Below are 17,945 nucleotides of genomic sequence, written 5' to 3'. Positions count from 1 at the left end.
CAAACACACCTCTCATTTATGGTAATGTAGAGGTGTAGGCTTTTTCTTTTACTCTTAGTAGTAATGTTTCCCCAACACATAACACTTCCTTTTGATATGTGGGTTGAGTCATAAATTAACGTCACAAATAAATGTCACCTAGACGAGGGAGGCAACTACATTACAAAGTAGGAGGGTGTAGCTTAGATGTGAATTGTTAACAGTTGACAGCTTTGTGCTCTTGAACTAAATGTCATTGTGTCAAATTCTGAGATATTAAATAGTTGTTGGAATGTAAAATTGCGGACATTTAGGTTTTGTAGCCTTGTAAGTTATGTCAATCTTTTCTAGACATTCTGAAATGGAAATGAACAGGTGAACTGAAAACAAAGGCAAATGAAGAGTTTAAAGACTTTCTTGGCATCGCATAAAGAAGTTGCTCTACACTAGTGATGTTTTAAACAAAACATGTATAAATACAGTTAGCTTGTCTGGAAACAGACTTTATTTATTGGGTCTTACCATTTACCTTTGAGACAAAAATAAGTAGTTATAGAGGACTCATGCATTACTCAGTATACACTTTCTATCATGTATTATTTAATCTCAAGCTAAGAAAGAGAATGGACGTCTATTTTACATGATGCCATAATGTACATTAGTGAGCTCAACCCACTTATTCTTAAAATAACAGTATCACATCAGGGATTTAGAATACAGTATTATATGAAAACAGTTGGCAGGGAGACTCCTTCTGCCATTAATAACTGACTGGAAATGTTATTTCAGACCCTAAATCCAACTGAAATCCAGAAGGAATAAATGGAGAGGATGGGGTGGATATTTTGTGAACATGTTTTTCAAAGTAGAGAAAGAATCACTATATTTTTGCTGAATTATATGTTGCCATGGATATGGCAGTATGCAGTAATGATGCTGTCATCTATACAGCTGTATAACAACCCAGCTTCTCCCTCTCCCACTCCCCTCAGTAAGGCTTGAAAATAATAGGTTTGTGTGTAGTTTGGTAAGAAAATTAGAATAATTTAAAGTTGTTTCAGTTTCAGTCTACAAAAATAGAGACTCAGGGGGATGGGGAAGAAGAGCAAACAAAATGTACCAAAAAATACAGATTATGTAATAAAGTATCTATTTGTTGTTGAGTCACTAAGTCATGTTGGACTCTTTTGCGACTCCATGGACTGTAGCCCCCCGGTTCCTGGGGTTTCCCAGGCAAGAATACTGGAGGGTCTTGCCTGCAAACACTCAAGAAGGGTGTCTTGATGTGCTGGAAATCTGATGGCTTTGCAGTAAAACGAGCTGTTTTTAGTCCTTGTTGCATCGCAATATCTTGAAGTCTCAGTTTTTTCATCCATGGAATGGAATCATGATAATACCTTCTACCTTGAGGCGCTATTATAAGGATTAAGGGGATGAATATAACGCATAAACTATAAAGCTTTTTAAAAATAAGGCTTGATAGATGTATTACACTGCTGAATCTTCAAAGTCAGAGAAGAGTACAGGAAAAAGGGTCTAGAAAGGCTTTAGGAGCTGACAATCTGGGTTCCAATTCCAATGCCACAACTAGGAGTTTCCACACCTTGAAAAAAGAAATGCACTTAATCCTGCGTCCTCTTCTGGGGAAGTGAGGATAACACCACTTCACAGAATCAGATGAGAGAATGGAGGCAAAGGCACCCAACCTTTGTAGATGTTGAATGCCTTCCCCTGCAAACTACTTATTAATGTCATCGACAGCAGAAGATTTTCACACTGTGGTATCTTTCCGCACATACAGACCCTAAGACAAGACAGGACAGATAAGGAAAAATGAGGCGAATCCAAATCAGGGGAGACCAACAGCTAGACCGGGCGAACGTCTTGGTTCCCTCTTAACCACTTAGAGGTTAGGGTATCCACACAATGAAGGCATTCAGAGTTGGAGAGGGGACCAAGTCGAGTGTCCCTTTCGACTCCGTGGACTCGACGGGAGGGACCCTGAAATTCTTCCTTAGAGGCCAGTTGCCATGGCGACCGTCTCTAGGCAGCTTGGGCTGCTCTCTCCCTAGGGCTAGAGGGTGGGCCTCCGCCGGACCCCGCGCGCGCGCCCGAGACCAACTTTCCCTCCAGACCCGCGAGGGGCGGCGCGCTCCGCCCCCCGGCCCCGGGCCGCGCACGTCCGGGCTCGGCGGCGCGCACGCCTGCGGGAGCCCTCTCCAGGCAACCTAGTGCTGATCGCTCGTGCCGGTGCGGCCGTTAACCGCCCTTGCGGGAGCCGGAGGCTCGCCAGCAGCCCCCCCTCCCCTTCCTGGGCCTCCCCCACCCGTTTCCCCGGTCGGCCCTGGGGCATGAGCAGCGATGGCCGGCTGCACCCCTGAGGAGAAAACTTACCGGCGCTTCCTGGAGCTATTCCTGGGCGAGTTTCGCGGACCGTGCGGCGGCGGCGAGCCCCAGCCGGAACCCGAACCCGAAGAGTCGGAGCCCGAGCCCGAGCCCGAACTGGTGGCGGCTGAGGCGCGCGAGGCGTCGGTCGAGGAAGCCGGGGAGGCGGCGGCCGCGGGGGCCGCGTCGGAGGAGGGGGAGCACGAGCAGGAGCGAGAAGACCCCGAGCCCGAGGAGGAGGCGGTGGAGGAGGAGGCGGCGGCGGCGGCGGGCGAGGAGGCGGCGGCCCGGGGGCAGTCGGCCGTGCCGCCGCCGCAGCCCCGGCTGCCGCCGCTGCCCCCGCTGCCGCGGCCACTGTCGGAGCGCATCACCCGCGAGGAGGTGGAGGGCGAGAGCCTGGACCTGTGCCTGCAGCAGCTCTACAAATAGTTAAGTAGCGGGGCTCGGCCGGGGGGTGGGCCGCCGTCCCCGCCGCGCCGGCCTCGACGCGGCTCCCTCTGCCGCTCGAACTGCTCGCTTTTCCGCTCCTCATCCCCCCGCCCGCCTCACGCCGGCGCCCTGGCGAGGTTGGAAGCGCCCCCGCTGCTCGGACTCGGGCGGTCGGCGGCGAGATGCCCACGCCCGCCGCGGCCCCCGCGCCTCCCGCCGGGGCCCGGGAGCCGCCCCCCGCGCCCTCCCGCCGGGCCCCGGGCTTCCCGCTTCTCCCCGGCCGCCCACTTCTTTCTCCACTTCTCACACCTTTTCTGCTTGGTGCCTGGAAAGGTCCTTCCTTCTAGTCTTGAGAGCTCCCTCTTCCCAACCCTTTCCTTCCTCCTGGAGGTTTTCCTCCCACCCGGGTCTGTCTTTTTCCCGGCGCGAGTTCCCCCCACCCGTTGTTTGGCGGCGGAGAGACGCGGTCTCCTTTCTAGGCAGGAGCTGCTTGCTGGGTGCCTCCTGCGTAACCGCAACAAAGATGATAATCCCGGCTCCAGATCCACAAGAGGGGAGACTGGAGTCGATATTCTTCTGTTGGGCGCTCAGTGTTGAAAGTGTAGATGGCTTAATACACGGAAGCCTCGTATCATAGTTTAATGATACTTGATAACTCATAATTGAGGGAGGTGGGAAGGAAATGAGGAGGGACGGATAAGGAAAATTTTACCTGCGAGCCTTCAGGTGAAAGACAGAGTCGCAATTCGTTGAAGTGGAAAACTCTGGCTGGTTTGATAAAATTGCAATTAGGTGCAGTATTTTCAGTCCATTAAGTAGATGGGGTAGAGAGAAAGCAGATGGCTTAGCTACACAGATGAAAGTCTAAAATAGAAAGGTCAAGGCTTTGCCTTTCATCCCAGTTTTTATGGGCCTGAAATAGAAGCAGTTTACAATTGCGTTTCTTTCTAAATGGAATTGTTCTGAAATAATGACAGAGGAGAATACTAACAAGTTTCTGAGAACACTGGTAAATCTCGGGAGCCTTTTGCCTTTCTGCTGATAGTTGTAATGAAAGATGTTACTCTGTCCCCATCAAAAAGTTTACTACTGCAAGAGTCACTGCAGTTAAGATCACTTCTTGGATTTTTTTAAAAGCTTAGATTAAGAGAAGGACCTGGAAAGTAAAGGTTTTGTCTTTTTCCAACCTAACAGACACCTGATCAAATCATTCTTCCTGTTAAAACAGAAGCTTGTCAACAGGAAAAAACACCGAACATATATGCTGTAAAAGTGGACTGTGTTGATGTGTCCTATACTTTATACACTATTGAAATTTCAATTTTGAAATCCTATCTGGTTACCAAAGTAATACTGCTTTTGGGGAAATGTGAAATGGCATGTAAAAACATCTTAGGAGTATTTCTTCCTAGTGTTTGTAAACAATTGTAAAATAGAGTTTATGAAATATCATTTTTAATACTATATAGACACTTAAGACTTCTTGCTTAAAATAAAATGGAATTGTTTAATGAAGTGGAAAGATTTATCTCAGCATCAGACTAACTCTTATTTTGACAATTTTACCTTTACAAATGAATTAAAGAAATACACATTTAAACATTAGAGAAGGTCCATTTCAAAAAAAGAGAGTCATTAGTTTAGAACAACTTTGAATATGTACCATTCAAGGTTTTTTAAAAATGAAATCTGTGTGAAGATGATGGTAGGTAGATGTGTGTTTTGCCACATGGAAGGGAAGCAAGATTTTCAATACATGTATAAACCAGAAAAGTATTCAGATTATAAAATGGCCATCTAATTGAGAAAGTTTAGATTTGAAGTAAAACTAGCCAAATTGAAGTTGGAAAACATTATTTCACCTTAAATCAAAGATTTCATCATGTATACTGTTTTGGCAGAAGCTATTATGTTTTACTCAGATATAAAATGCCTGGCTTGTTTATGTAAAGTATCTTCAAGGTTGTTAACAGACTGAAAAAAACAAAACCCAAAAACCTAAAAGTCTCACAGTTTAAAAACACATACTTTTTGTGCTTTATTATTTATGAAAGAAAATCATACAACTTGGCCACAAGAATAAGTACTGGAAGACATTGTAGAGATAGATCATTTTCCTGTTCGCTTCGTTTTACAGAAGAGAAAACTGAGGATCTCGATTAAGAAATGACAAATTATGTACAAATGGTTTTCCAGCATTTTTCAATATAATTTTTGAACCTCAAAATTCTCAGAGTTGTCAAATTTCCTAGGAACAGTTGAGTTATCAGATTTCCTAGGAAACATTTTGAAATCATTCCGATTAGGTGAAGTTTTTTTTTTCAAAGTATTTTCTCAGATACCCACTCTCTCTTTATTTTGGGAATTCCTAATATTCTTTAGAAACTGTCATGCTTGTTAGAATGTGCTAAAATACTTAAATGAAATCACTTGAAATATATATTCACCAATTTCACAGTTGAAACTAATATAAGAAGAAACTAGAACCAGTTTCATAAGTCTCTAGACTATTTTTACTGTCAGTGTTTTATAAATATATAGTATGAAGCTACAGAAAAAAATAAAGGTGCTTACTTTCTCAATACTGTTTATGTAAATTCTGGCTGAAATTTTACTTCAAAAACTATAGTGAATGTTTTTCCCAGTGTTTTGCTTCTCTCAGAGTTTAAGAACAGAAGATATATTTATCATTCTTCATTTTGGTAAACTCAAAGCTTAGGATTAGCTTGAGATAAGCAGTTACTTAGGTAAGTAAAGGATCAAGGTTTAAATGGACAAAATATAATTAGCAACTTGAAAGTTTTTCAGTATTTGTGACAGAGTTTTTGCTATTAGGCTTAAAATGGGAACTATGTACTTAATATTTCTCTACTAGATAAAAAAAATACAACATTTTGAAAGAAAAATTATTTGAAATGTTAAAAATCCCCTAGGATGAGAAAGATCTCTGTTGTAGGCTATAAATACTTTTTTTTAAAGGACCATTTAAACAATTTTGTTTCAAATAATTAAATCTTTAAGAATGAATAATAAATTCAGTCAGTTCCTTAGAACTGTTTAACTGAATTAGTCTATTCCATGTCAATAAAAAATTCCAGTGATTTGCAGTCTTCAGCTGCTCATGTAAAAATTATCTCCTTTACTCCTGTAAACTAAAATGCCCCCCAAGAGAGTAAAATAAATTCTAATGACGCAAAATTAGGATTTTTGAGGTTAATGGATCTCTTTGAAAAGGTGGAGGTGAGATATTTTATAGCTTTGAAATAATTTCAAATAAAATTTACAGCTGATCTTATAGCAGATACGAATAACCTTGGATAGGTTGCATAGGTCAATGCTATATTTTCTTTATCTTATTGTATGGAGGATAAATCTATTTGTTTTAACCCAGAAGAAACAAATACTCTGAAGTCTGTAAGAGCTACATGTCAGTACATTTTTAGAGCAGTTGTCTCCTCAGTTATTCATTTAGTCTGGATTGGACTTCTCAAGGAGGGGGAGATATTTTGGTAGCCTGGCAAAGTTAAATACTTGCAGATGGTTTAGAGTAGTAGTGAGGGTGGCCACTTTAAAAATGGCTTGGGAAAGAAAATCATTGTTTATAGACACTAATAATTCAGTTGCATTGAATTATGTGGCTCATTAATGACTTTGAGATAGATTAGAAAGCCATTAAACTTTGTCTGTGTATATATATGGAAAAATACATGGATGGGAGTTATGCCACTGATTTAGAATAACCCCCCCCCCTTTTTTTATTCTTAAAACTAGTAAGTAGTAGCAGAAAAAAGAAAATAGCAACCGTTCGGCGAAAGCCATAATTTTCGGGGTTTTCTCCTACGTCTTAGACTGCCACTTCTCTGTGAGCTTTTAATACTCTGCCTATGGGGTCGCGAAGAGTCAGACACGACTGAGCGACTGAACTGAAGCCTTTTATATTGTTGTTTGGTCCTTGGCCTTTTCAAGTTTGGTTGGCTTGTTGTCTGTGGCCAACATCAGCCTCTCCTGTGATTTTGATTATTGTAGTTATGCTAATAGCTCCCAGCTCTGCCTCCATTCTTGCTTTGACTGCTAATGGAAGGCTCTACCCAGATGTCTAAAAGTCTTCTCAAATTAAACTGTCCAAAGCTGAATTTGATCTTCCATCTCTCTCTGTCTCCCCCACAGAAGACAAAACTTGATTCTCTTTTTGGTGGGTTTATCCTTGATTTCTCCTTCTCTCCTCCTCACGTTCAGTCGAATTTTGCCTTATAGTTCAGTTCAGTTCAGTTGCTCAGTCGTGTCCGACTCTTTGCAACTCCATGAATTGCAGCACGCCAGGCCTCCCTGTCCATCACTAACTCCTGGAGTTCACTCAGACTCACGTCCATCGAGTCAGTGATGCCACCTAGCCATCTCATCCTCTGTCGTCTCCTTTTCCTCCTGCCCTCAATCCCTCCCAGCATCAGAGTCTTTTCCAATGAGACAACTCTTTGCATGAGGTGGCCAAAATACTGGAGTTTCAGCTTTAGCCTCATTCCTTCCAAAGAAATCCCAGGGCTGATCTCCTTCAGATTGGACTGGTTGGATCTCCTTGCAGTCCAGGGGACTCTCAGGAGTCTTCTCCAACACCACAGTTCAAAAGCATCAATTCTTCGGCACTCAGCTTTCTTCACAGTCCAACTCTCACATCCATACATGACCACAGGAAAAACCATAGCCTTGACTAGATGGACCTTTGTTGCCTTATAAATACCTCCTAAATATGTCCCTCACCATCCCTACTGTCATTGCTATTTCTTCCCAGTCTTCTCCAATATATTCTCTCCAGTGTATTAATAGTAAGGTGATTTCTCTAGAATCTAGATTATATAGATTGATTAATTGTCACCCATCGCTTAAATATTTTACTGTTTACCTGGTATTAGCCAAACTGAGATCAAAGGCACAGTTCTCCAGTCAGACACAGCCGAGTCTGCCTGAGGCAGAAGTTGCTAGGGGTTAGGGTCCAACTATAAGTTAAAGGGAAGAGTCTGCACAAGACCACCCTCACTTCTGACACTGATTATAATTTTCAGCTTTCTCAAAACTACTTTCAGATTTGATAATTTACTATAAAGATTCACAGAACTCACTGAAAGCTTAATATATTAATGGATTATGGTTTAGTATAAGGAAAAGCTAGAACTTAGAACCAGCCAAAGTAAGGAATGCATGAGCTGCAATCTGGAGTGTTTCAGATGTGAAGCTTCCATTGTCCTTAGGGATGTGTTCCTCTCTCATGGAGTCTTGCCGGCCCAAAAAGCTCACCTAAGTTTCACTGTCCAGTTTTTATTGGAATTTATTGGTAGATTACTCACGTGGTTGAACTTATTAATAGTTTCGAGTCTCCCACCCCAGGCTGATACCATGGGATCCAAAGGGCCCGCCATGAATAACAAAGACACTCCTATTACTCTAGAAATTCCAGGGATTTAGAGGTTACTTTCCAGGAGCTGGGGACAAAGGCCAGACTTCTTTTAGGCAAGGCCAGTTCTTTATTGTATACCTTCATCGCCTATTTCTCCATTGCCCTACAGATAAAATCCAAACAAGCCTTTATAATCTTATCAGCCCCATCCCTGAATCACTGTCCACCCACTCCATCCCACCCCTAGAAACTATACTTCAGCTGTTTTGGACTATTAATACATTAGTTTGAATGCACAGTGTTTGCTCTTACCTCTGCACCTTTGGACATAACATGCTTGATCTACCCTGCTCTCCCACTCCGACTTCACTCTGTCCAGTCTTTAACCTGTTGTTCAGGTCTCCATTTCACATCACTTCCTTTGTTCACCAGCCCCACACTCATAATGAATTAGATGTCTCTTCCGTGTCTCCTTATAGAACACCTAGTGCTTATTCCTCTTGTTCAGTTCAGTCGCTCAGTCGTGTCCAACTCTTTGTGACCCCATGAGTCGCAGGACGCCAGGCCTCCCTGTCCATCACCAACTCCCGGAGTTTACCCAAACTCATGTACATTGAGTCGGTGATGCCATCCAGCTATCTCATCCTCTGTCATCCCCTTTTTCTCCTGCCCTCAATCTTTCCCAGCATCAGGGTCTTTTCCAATGAGTCAACTCTTTGCATGAGGTGGCCAAAGTATTGGAGTTTCAGCTTCAGCATCAGTCCTTCCAATGAACACTCAGGGCTGATCTCCTTTAGGATGGACTGGATGGATTTCCTTGCAGTCCGAGGGACTTTCAAGAGTCTTCTCCAACACCACAGTTCAAAAGCATCAATTCTTCAGCGCTCAGCTTTCTTCACAGTCCAACTCTCACATCCATACATAACTACTGGAAAAACCATTGCCTTGACTAGACAGACCTTTGTTGGCAAAGTAATGTCTCTGCTTTTTAATATGCTATCTGGGTTGGTCAGAACTTTCCTTCCAAGGAGTAAGCATCTTTTAATTTCATGGCTGCAGTCACTATCTGCAGTGATTTTGGAGCCCAAAAAAATTTAAGTCAGCTACTGTTTCCACTGTTTGCCCATCTATTTGCCATGAAGTGATGGGACCAGATGCCATGATCTTAGTTTTCTGAATGTTGAGCTTTAAGCCAACTTTTTCCCTCTCCTCTTTTCACTTTCATCAGAGGCTTTTCAGTTCCTCTTCACTTTCTGCCATAAGGGTAGTGTCATCTGCATATCTGAGGTTATTGATATTTCTCCCGGCAATCTTGATTCCAGCTTGTGTTTCTTCCAGCCCAGCATTTCTCATGATGTACTCTGCATATAAGTTAAATAAGCAGGGTGACAATATATAGCCTTGATGTACTCCTTTTCCTATTTGGAACCAGTCTGTTGTTCCATGTCCAGTGCTAACTGTTGCTTCCTGACCTGCATACAAATTTCTCAAGAGGCAGGTCAGGTGGTCTGGTATTCCCATCTCTTTCAGAATTTTCCACAGTTTCTTGTGATCCACACAGTCAAAGGCTTTGGCATAGTCAGTAAAGCAGAAATAGATGTTTTTCTGGAACTCTCTTGCTTTTTCGATGATCCAGCGGATGTTGGCAATTTGATCTCTGGTTCCTCTGCCTTTTCTAAAACAAGTTTGAACAGCTGGAAGTTGACAGTTCACGTATTGCTGAAGCCTGGCTTGGAGAATTTTGAGCATTACTTTACTAGTGTGTGAGATGAGTGTAATTGTGCGATAATTTGAGCATTCTTTGGCATTGCCTTTCTTTGGGATTGGAATGAAAACTGACCTTTGCCAGTCCTGTGGCCACTGCTGAGTTTTCCAAATTTGCTGGCATACTGAGTGCAGCACTTTCACAGGAATTCCATCACCTCCACTAGCTTTGTTCATAGTGATGCTTTCTAAGGCCCACTTGACTTCACATTCCAGGATGTCTGGCTCTAGGTGAGTGGTCACGCCATCATGATTATCTGGGTCGTGAAGATCTTTTTTGTACAGTTCTTCTGTGTATTCTTGCCACCTCTTCTTAATATCTTCTGCTTCTGTTAGGTCCATACCATTTCTGCCCTTTATCAAGCCCATCTTTGCATGAAATGTTCTGTTGGTAGGTATCTCTAATTTTCTTGAAGAGATTTCTAGTGTTTTCCATTCTGTTGTTTTCCTCTGTTTCCTTGCATTGATCACTGAGGAAGGCTTTCTTATCTCTCCTTGTTATTCTTTGGAACTCTGCATTCAGAAGCTTATATCTTTCCTTTTCTCCTTTGCTTATCACTTCTCTTCTTTACACAGGTATTTGTAAGGCCTCCTCTTGTAGCACTTGTTTAATTTTTTTTTCCCCACAGATACTTACGTATCATGACTAGTGGTCTTCAAAATAAGGTATACCCAAAGTAATCCATTTGAGTGAAGGAATAAAATACTAAAATCTATTTCTTTGTGTACAAAATATGAACTTAAGCTCATCCCCTCGCAGTCCAGTGCTTAGGATTTGGCATTTTCACTGTCGTGGCCCAAGTTCAGTCCCTGTTTGGGGAACTAAGATCCCGAAAGACAGGTGGCATGACCAAAAAAAAAAAAAAGAATTAAGTGCTAGTAATACTTGACATATTAATTGAGAATGGCAGCTTGTTCTGTGTGACAGCTGACTTTATGTTAAACACTATACATGAGGTATCCTGATGACGTGCATGTTTCTTGGCTTAGAGTTGGCAGTGGCACCTTCCCTCCGATTTTAAGAACATTATGGATTATTACTGTTTACCTACTCTCATTAAATGGATTCCTTGGTTGTATTTAACAAAGTTAACTCTCACAAAGTAGGTAATTGACTTAAAAAATTCCTGCAAAGAAATCACAGGTTGAACATATTATTTGTGATGCAAGTGTAAGAAGCAACAAAACTTCTATTTTAGTTTTATTAGATTTTTTAAAGGGCGATTATATTTGGTGAGAAATCTGTGAAAATGTAACTGTTAAGTAGATTATGTAGAATACAGCTTACTCAAAGAAATAGTGATAATACTGCTGGTGAGAGTGGTATGTATGCATGGGTATATGCATGTGTGAAATTTATATATGTATATATACACACATCAGAAATGTATATCTACATTGAAAGTGGGGTATTCATAATGTTCCAAAAGATTTTGATAAAGTGCTTGAAGGCAGTTGCATTAGATTATTAGCTACATGTTTGCCATCAAATCCCTAGGCCAGCAATGACAGGGACATATACAACACACGATAAATCCAGTGAATGAGTCAAGAGATTAAACACAAAATATTATTCATAACTATTTTAAACTGCTTTTTGAAAAACTTAGTAAAGTTTTATATTCTCATATTTCAAAACTTTTTATTATAAAAAATTTAAAGTATATAAAAAATTGTGTACTTATTGCTCAACCTCAGCAGTGATCAATTTGTGGCCAGTATTTTTTTCATCAATACCTTCACACATCTTACCCTACCTCCTGTGTAATTTTTAAATGAATATACAGTAATTTAATCACAATGCTATTACACATTTTAGGTGTTACCAGTTTTTGGTTGCTCTAAGAATATTTTGATGGTCATCCTTTGAGCAAACCTTTGATTTTCTTAGAGTATATTTATATATAGTATATATTGTTGGGATTATATTAAAGATATTGACATATTTAAGGCTTTTCGTATATAGTTCTTAACTGTCTTCTAACAAAGTTTTGTTGTTTACTCTCTGAGAAGATATATAAGAAAAAGATTATTGATTTTATGATTTAAACATTTACAAAATAACAGAATAATAAAAATATCCATATACCCCCATTCCATTTCAAGAAATTATCATGATTAAGACTATTTTAAGGAAGTAAATCATTTCATATATAAATTAACATTTCATATGAAATTGAAGAGTTTGTCACTCTCTTCATTTCCTTTTGTTTCTTTTTAGAGGTAATCTGTGAATTTAGGGAATGTAGCCCTCTGCTCTATATTTTTATATTTTTACTACCCACATATTTGTATGGCCAAAATATGGGCGGCCTTTTTGTTTTTGTTTTCATAAGTAGTTTTCTTGAGACTAATGTTTTTTAAAAAGATTCATTAATTTGATACATACAGAGTTTTTTCATTTTAGCTACCATATAGATTCTGTATGAATATACTATGATTTATTTATCCAATTTCCTATTGAAGCACAGTCGAGTTGTTTCTAATTTTTGCATGTTCTATACTATAATGGCTAAAAATCTCTGCTCTTGTGGGTAAATCCTGAAATCTCAAAAGCTTAATGTAATGTTAGCTTATTTCTTACTCAGAGAGTACTTTCAATGGAGAAGGCACTGTGTTCTGTGGAGTGATTAATAGACTCAGGCTAGTCGAGTTTTTCATCTTCAGTCTGTGGTTTCCAAGGTTGCTCTAGGCATCAGCATACATCTAGCAAGCATAGGAGTGGAGAATGGTATTGGAGGTTTTTAGATGCCAGTCCTTAGAAGTGGCATATATGTTTGTTCACTTTCCATTGACTAGAATTAACCGCATTTTAAAATTTGAAAGACACAGTGAATTTATTTTATTTTATTTAACCCAATATATGCAAATATACAGAAAGGGAAAGACTAGAGATCTCTTCAGAAAAATTGGAAATATCAAGGGAACATTTCACCTAAAGATTGCCAAAATAAAGGACAGAAATGATAGCGACCCAATAGATGCTGAAGAGAGCAAGAAGAGATGGAAGGAATAAATGGAAGAACTGTACAAAAAAGATCTTAATGAACCAGATAACTATGATGGTGTGGTCAGTCACCCAGAGCTAGACATTCTGGAGTGTGAAGTCAAGTGGGCCTTAGGAAACACTGCTGTTAATAAAGCTAGTGGATGTGATGAAATTCCAGTAGAGCTGTTTAAAAACCCAAAGGATGATGCTATTAAAGTGTTGCACTCAATATGTTAGCAAATCTCTAAGACCCAGCAGTGGCCACAGGACTGGAAAAGGTCAGTCCTCATCCCAGTTCCCAAGACGGGTAGTACTGAAGAATGTTCAAACCATTGGACAGTTGCACTCATCTCCCTCGCTGGTAAGATCATGGTTAAAATCTTGCATGCTAGGCTTCAGCATTACGTAAACTAGAACTTACAGAACTTTCTTCAGCTAGGCAATCAGAAGAAATTTGCTTCTTGGCAGGAAAGCTATGACAAACCTAGACAGTGTATTGAAAAGCAGAGACATTACTCTGCCGGCAAAGGTCGGTATAGTCAAGACTGTGGTCTTCTCAGTGGTCACCTACAGTTGTGAGAACTGGACCATAAAGAAGGCAGAACACCAAAGAATTGATGCCTTTGAACTGTGGTGCTGAAGAAGACTCCTGAGAGTCCCTTGAACAGCATGGAGATCAAACCAGTCAATGTTAAGGGAAATCAACCCTGATTACTTGTTGGAAGGACTGAAACTGCAACTGTAGTATTTTGGTCAGCTGGTGCAAACAGGCGACTCATTAGAAAAGTCCCTGTTGCTGGGAAAGATTGAGGGCAGAAGAGGGTGTCAGAGGATGAGATGGTTAGATGGCATCATTGATGCAATGGACATGAACTTGGGCAAACTTCAGGAGGTGGTGAGGGACAGGGAGGCCTGGTGTGCTCCAGTCCATGGGGTCACAAAGAGTTGGACACATCTGGGTGACTGAACAGCAACAACAACAATCCAAATATTTTACCATTTAAACATATGATGAATATTAAAATATTGAATTTTTTTCATTTTTTATACCAAGTTTCCAAAATCCTGTTTATATTTTACACTTAAAGCATATCTCAAATGGAATATCACATTTAAAATACTTAGTAGCCACATGGGGCTAGTGGCTACCATATTGAATGGCACAGGTTTAGACTTAATAACAGAAATTTGAATTCTATAAAACATATCTGACATTTAATTTCAAAGTCATATTTAAATAAGTGCTCACTCCAGTCACCAAATTCATATTTATCTAGCCTTTGAAGTAATAACAAGCTAAATTCGTTTTTCTTAGATTTCTTTCTGTGACTACACACACACCACACACACACACACACACACACACACAGAGCTTTTATTTATTTATTTATTTATTTAGGTCACTCTGTACCATGTGTAGAATCTTAGTACTGCAGCCAAGGATAGGACGCATGCCCCCCTGCAGTGAAGTACAGAGTTCTAACCACTAGACCACCTGGGAAGTTCCTAGAGTAATATAATTTAGATTTAGATTATCAAATTGTTAATTTCTCCTCGCACAGTTTATGGTGTGGTAGTTTTCTATTGCTTTGTAACATGCTACTGAAATTTAGTGACTTGAAACAACATCCATTTGTTATCTTACAGTTTTGAAGGTTAGAAGTCTGGGTGTGTTCAGCTGGGTACTCTGCTTAAGGTCTTCAGTCAAGGTAAGTCAAAGTGTTGGAGAGGTAGGACCCTTATCTAGAGACTCAGGGAAAGACTCCACTTCTAGCCCTTCAGGTTAACAGTCTAGATCTTTGTTGTAGATCTGAGGTTTCCGTTTCCTTGCTGGTTGTTAGGTTTGGGAGGGGCACTGATTACCTATTGACAGAAGCCATCCGCTTTCCTTCTCGTTTGCCCTCCTTTGTCTTCATAGCAGCAACATTACATCAGGTGTTTCCATGCTCCAGTCTGTCTGGCTTCTCCTGCTGTCATGTTTGTAAGGGGTCATTTGATTAGATCAGACCCACCAAGATAATCTCCCTGTCTTAAGATCAACTTGCCATATAACATAGCACAATCACCGGAGTGATATCAAGTTAGTATTCACAGAGTTTAGCAATTAGTTCAGGGCATCTTTGGAAGACCATTTCAGTACTTCTTTTGCTGCAGTAGAGAAGCAAGATGGAAGAGCATTAATTATTTTGAGGTCTTTTGATTTCACTTCTAAATGAAAGAAAAATACTTTCTGCCCATTTCTTTTTGTCTCTACTCCCACCAGTGTGGTCCAAACTTCCATCAAGTCTTAGCAACCCATAGCAACTCTCCTAACTGTGCTTTAATCACAGTGGTCTTGACTTTGTTCCCAGAAACTGCCATGCACTGTCCTGCCTCAGGAACTCTGCACTTTTTTTTTCTTTGCCCAAGCAACTTTCCCCCTTCTCTCCAACTGTCCAGCTCAACTGTTAGGTCCTACCTAAAATATATCTTCCTCATAGAGGTGTTTCTTTACCAGAGGTCTCAATTAAGTCTTGGTTTTTTGTTTCCATAGTATCTTTTTGCTTTTTCTTTATATCTACTTATCATAATTTATACATATATATATATATATAATTTCATATCTCTGTCCCGGACTGAGGGCAATAGATAAAGAATGTTTTGTTTACCTTTGTGTATCCAGCACCTAGTACAGGTCCTGGCACATAGTAGGCACTCATTAAATATTTATTGAATAAATCAGTGAATCTTCAACTTTTTCTCTGCTCTGTCCAGGTTGTTTCCTTTCTAGATTTTTATAGGCCTATCCTCATTACCTTCCTTCTCTTTGTTATTATTTTCTTCCTTTCCTCTACTCTGAATGGTGAAGGAGCTTGGCTTCTATTTTATGTGGTTATTGGTATATGTGGCTTCTGTTTTATGTGGTTATTGGTATGTGTTAACATTTTCATCTAGCTGCAGAAATATGCTTGCAGTTTTCATTACTGCAAACTATATAGTACAAGATGAAAAGTTTTGTGAACTTGAGTATTCTTATGTAAATTATTTGAGAATATAGTGAACAATGACAATTTTGAAGCAAAATAATGCTTTATAGAGAGTCAGTGAAAGTCACTCAGTCGTGTTTGACTCTTTGCGACCTCATGGACTGTACAGTCCTTGGAATTCTCCAAGCCAGAATACTGGACTGGGTAGCCTTTCTTTTTCCAGGGGATCTTCCCAACCCAGGGATGGAGCCCAGGTTTCCCGCACTACAGATGGATTCTTTACCAGCTGAGCCACAAGGGAAGCCCCTATCGAGAGTCATGAGATAGTGAAAGGTGCTTCCCAGGTGGCGCAGTGGGAAAGAATCCGCCTGTCAATGCAGGAGACGCAAGAGACACGAGTTCTTTCCCTGGGTTGGGAAGATTCCCTGGAGGAGGAAATGGCAACCCACTCCAGTATTCTTACCTGGAAAATTCTGTGGACAGAGGAGCCTGGTGGGCTACAGGCCATGAGGTCACAAAGAGTCAGACATGACTGAGCGCAAACGCACATTACATTACCTTCTTCGAGCTAGTTAAAAGGTTGAGACTGTTCTTAATTCCTTGTGTGTATTTTCACTTAAGATTTTACCTTCCAGCGTATAGCTCTAAGGAAAACTAGTCCGTTACTTCCTGTTTTAGTTTAAGTCATCAAAGAAAAAGAACCAAAAGACTTTAACACAATACTGTAAATCAACTATGCTTAAGTTTAAAAAAAAAAAAAAAAAAAGAACCAAAGACTAATCTGCTGGGTTAGAAATATCAAAGATAATTTTTTTCCTAGTGATTTCATAATGAATTATAAGATTCCTACAGGAGCATTACAGTTTTTGTCTTTTATGGATTTGAATCTTTTGACCTACTTTCTACGGAACCACAAGGCACAGCCTCTGATCTTTGATATTTATACAGTGATTTCTTATTCACATTTTTTCTACTTTGTGAATCTTAGAAACTAAAATAAAAACTGGTTTTTAGTAAGCTTGTTTTTTGAGAAGTGTATTGTGCTACATCCAGTTTTCACATTTGTGTATAAAAGCAAGCAACAAAAAATGTAATGCTTTTAAATTGATATATATGGTATTTATAAAATTGTGTTTGAGGTATGATATATATAAAATTCTTTCTTAGGCTAAAAATCTAGAGGGCAAGAATCATATTGTAAGCATGTTCTTTACTGAACCTAACAAGTTATGGTGTAAATATGAGAGGTGGTGCTGCTGCTGCTAAGTCGCTTCAGTCGTGTCCGACTCTGTGCGACCCCATAGACGGCAGCCCACCAGGCTCCCCTGTCCCTGGGATTCTCCAGGCAAGAACACTGGAGTGGGTTGCCATTGCCTTCTCCAATATGAGAGGTGAGAGTCATTAAATTTCAGGTTATCATGGATTTTACAATGGGAATGACCTCTGAAGTTTTGCAGTTTGATTTCCAGCAACACTGAATATTTATTAGTTCGTATAGTCTTGGTTTAGGCAACTTATTAATAATCTCACATATTCCTTAGAAAGAGATTTATTATTCACAGTTTACGTACACACAATTGGAGGAACAAAAATATTTTTAGTTTTTCAAGGTCATATGGAAAGTTAACTGTGCATCTAAAAATAATTTTCAGTCTTTTAAAACAAATAAATGCAACATTGCATTTAAATGCCCTTTACCAGGATAGTCTCTAATCATAAATATCTTTCGGTAAGACTTGGTTAACAGTGTAAACTTGCAGAGGTTTATACCTCTGTACCTGAAATAATAATTGTACAGCTAGTAATAAGTAACAAGTAAGTAGTAAGCTGGTCCTGTTTCTGTTATTGGTACTGCATTTATTGAGAGCTGTATATTGAGAGCTTTATATTTAATAGCTCACTTAATCTTACAAAAAGCGTTTGATGTTCTATTATTAGCCCAGTTTGCTGATGCCGAGGCCAAGGCACAGAAAACTGAGAGAGCCCAACTTTTTACTATCAGTGGTGTCACTAGGACATGAGCCTGGGCCGCCTGACTTGAAGG

At 40.2% G+C, this 17,945-nt stretch overlaps 1 protein-coding gene and 1 long non-coding RNA gene across 2 annotated transcripts in view; one reads left to right on the top strand and one right to left on the bottom strand.

The window, feature by feature from the left end:
• Positions 1–502: 502 nt before the first annotated feature.
• Positions 503–2,441, bottom strand: LOC120866454. The gene is made up of 3 exons (XR_005721660.1): positions 2,374–2,441; positions 1,686–1,783; positions 503–1,582 (listed from the first exon to the last, which is right to left on the bottom strand). It is a non-coding gene; the product is annotated as an uncharacterized LOC120866454 (long non-coding RNA).
• PPM1E (protein phosphatase, Mg2+/Mn2+ dependent 1E) overlaps positions 2,326–17,945 on the top strand; it is a 226,510-nt gene continuing 210,890 nt past the window's right edge. Inside the window, exon 1 of the mRNA XM_040244203.1 lies at positions 2,326–2,792. Within this exon, the coding sequence (XP_040100137.1) occupies positions 2,341–2,792 (452 nt within the window). The 5' untranslated portion in view covers positions 2,326–2,340. The remainder of the gene's footprint in view (positions 2,793–17,945) is intronic.

Source organism: Oryx dammah, unplaced genomic scaffold, assembly GCF_014754425.2.
Source record: "Oryx dammah isolate SB20612 unplaced genomic scaffold, SCBI_Odam_1.1 HiC_scaffold_8, whole genome shotgun sequence".
NCBI lineage: Eukaryota > Metazoa > Chordata > Mammalia > Artiodactyla > Bovidae > Oryx > Oryx dammah.
Note: the sequence above shows the minus strand (reverse complement) of the source record. Positions and strands in the feature narration are given on the sequence as shown.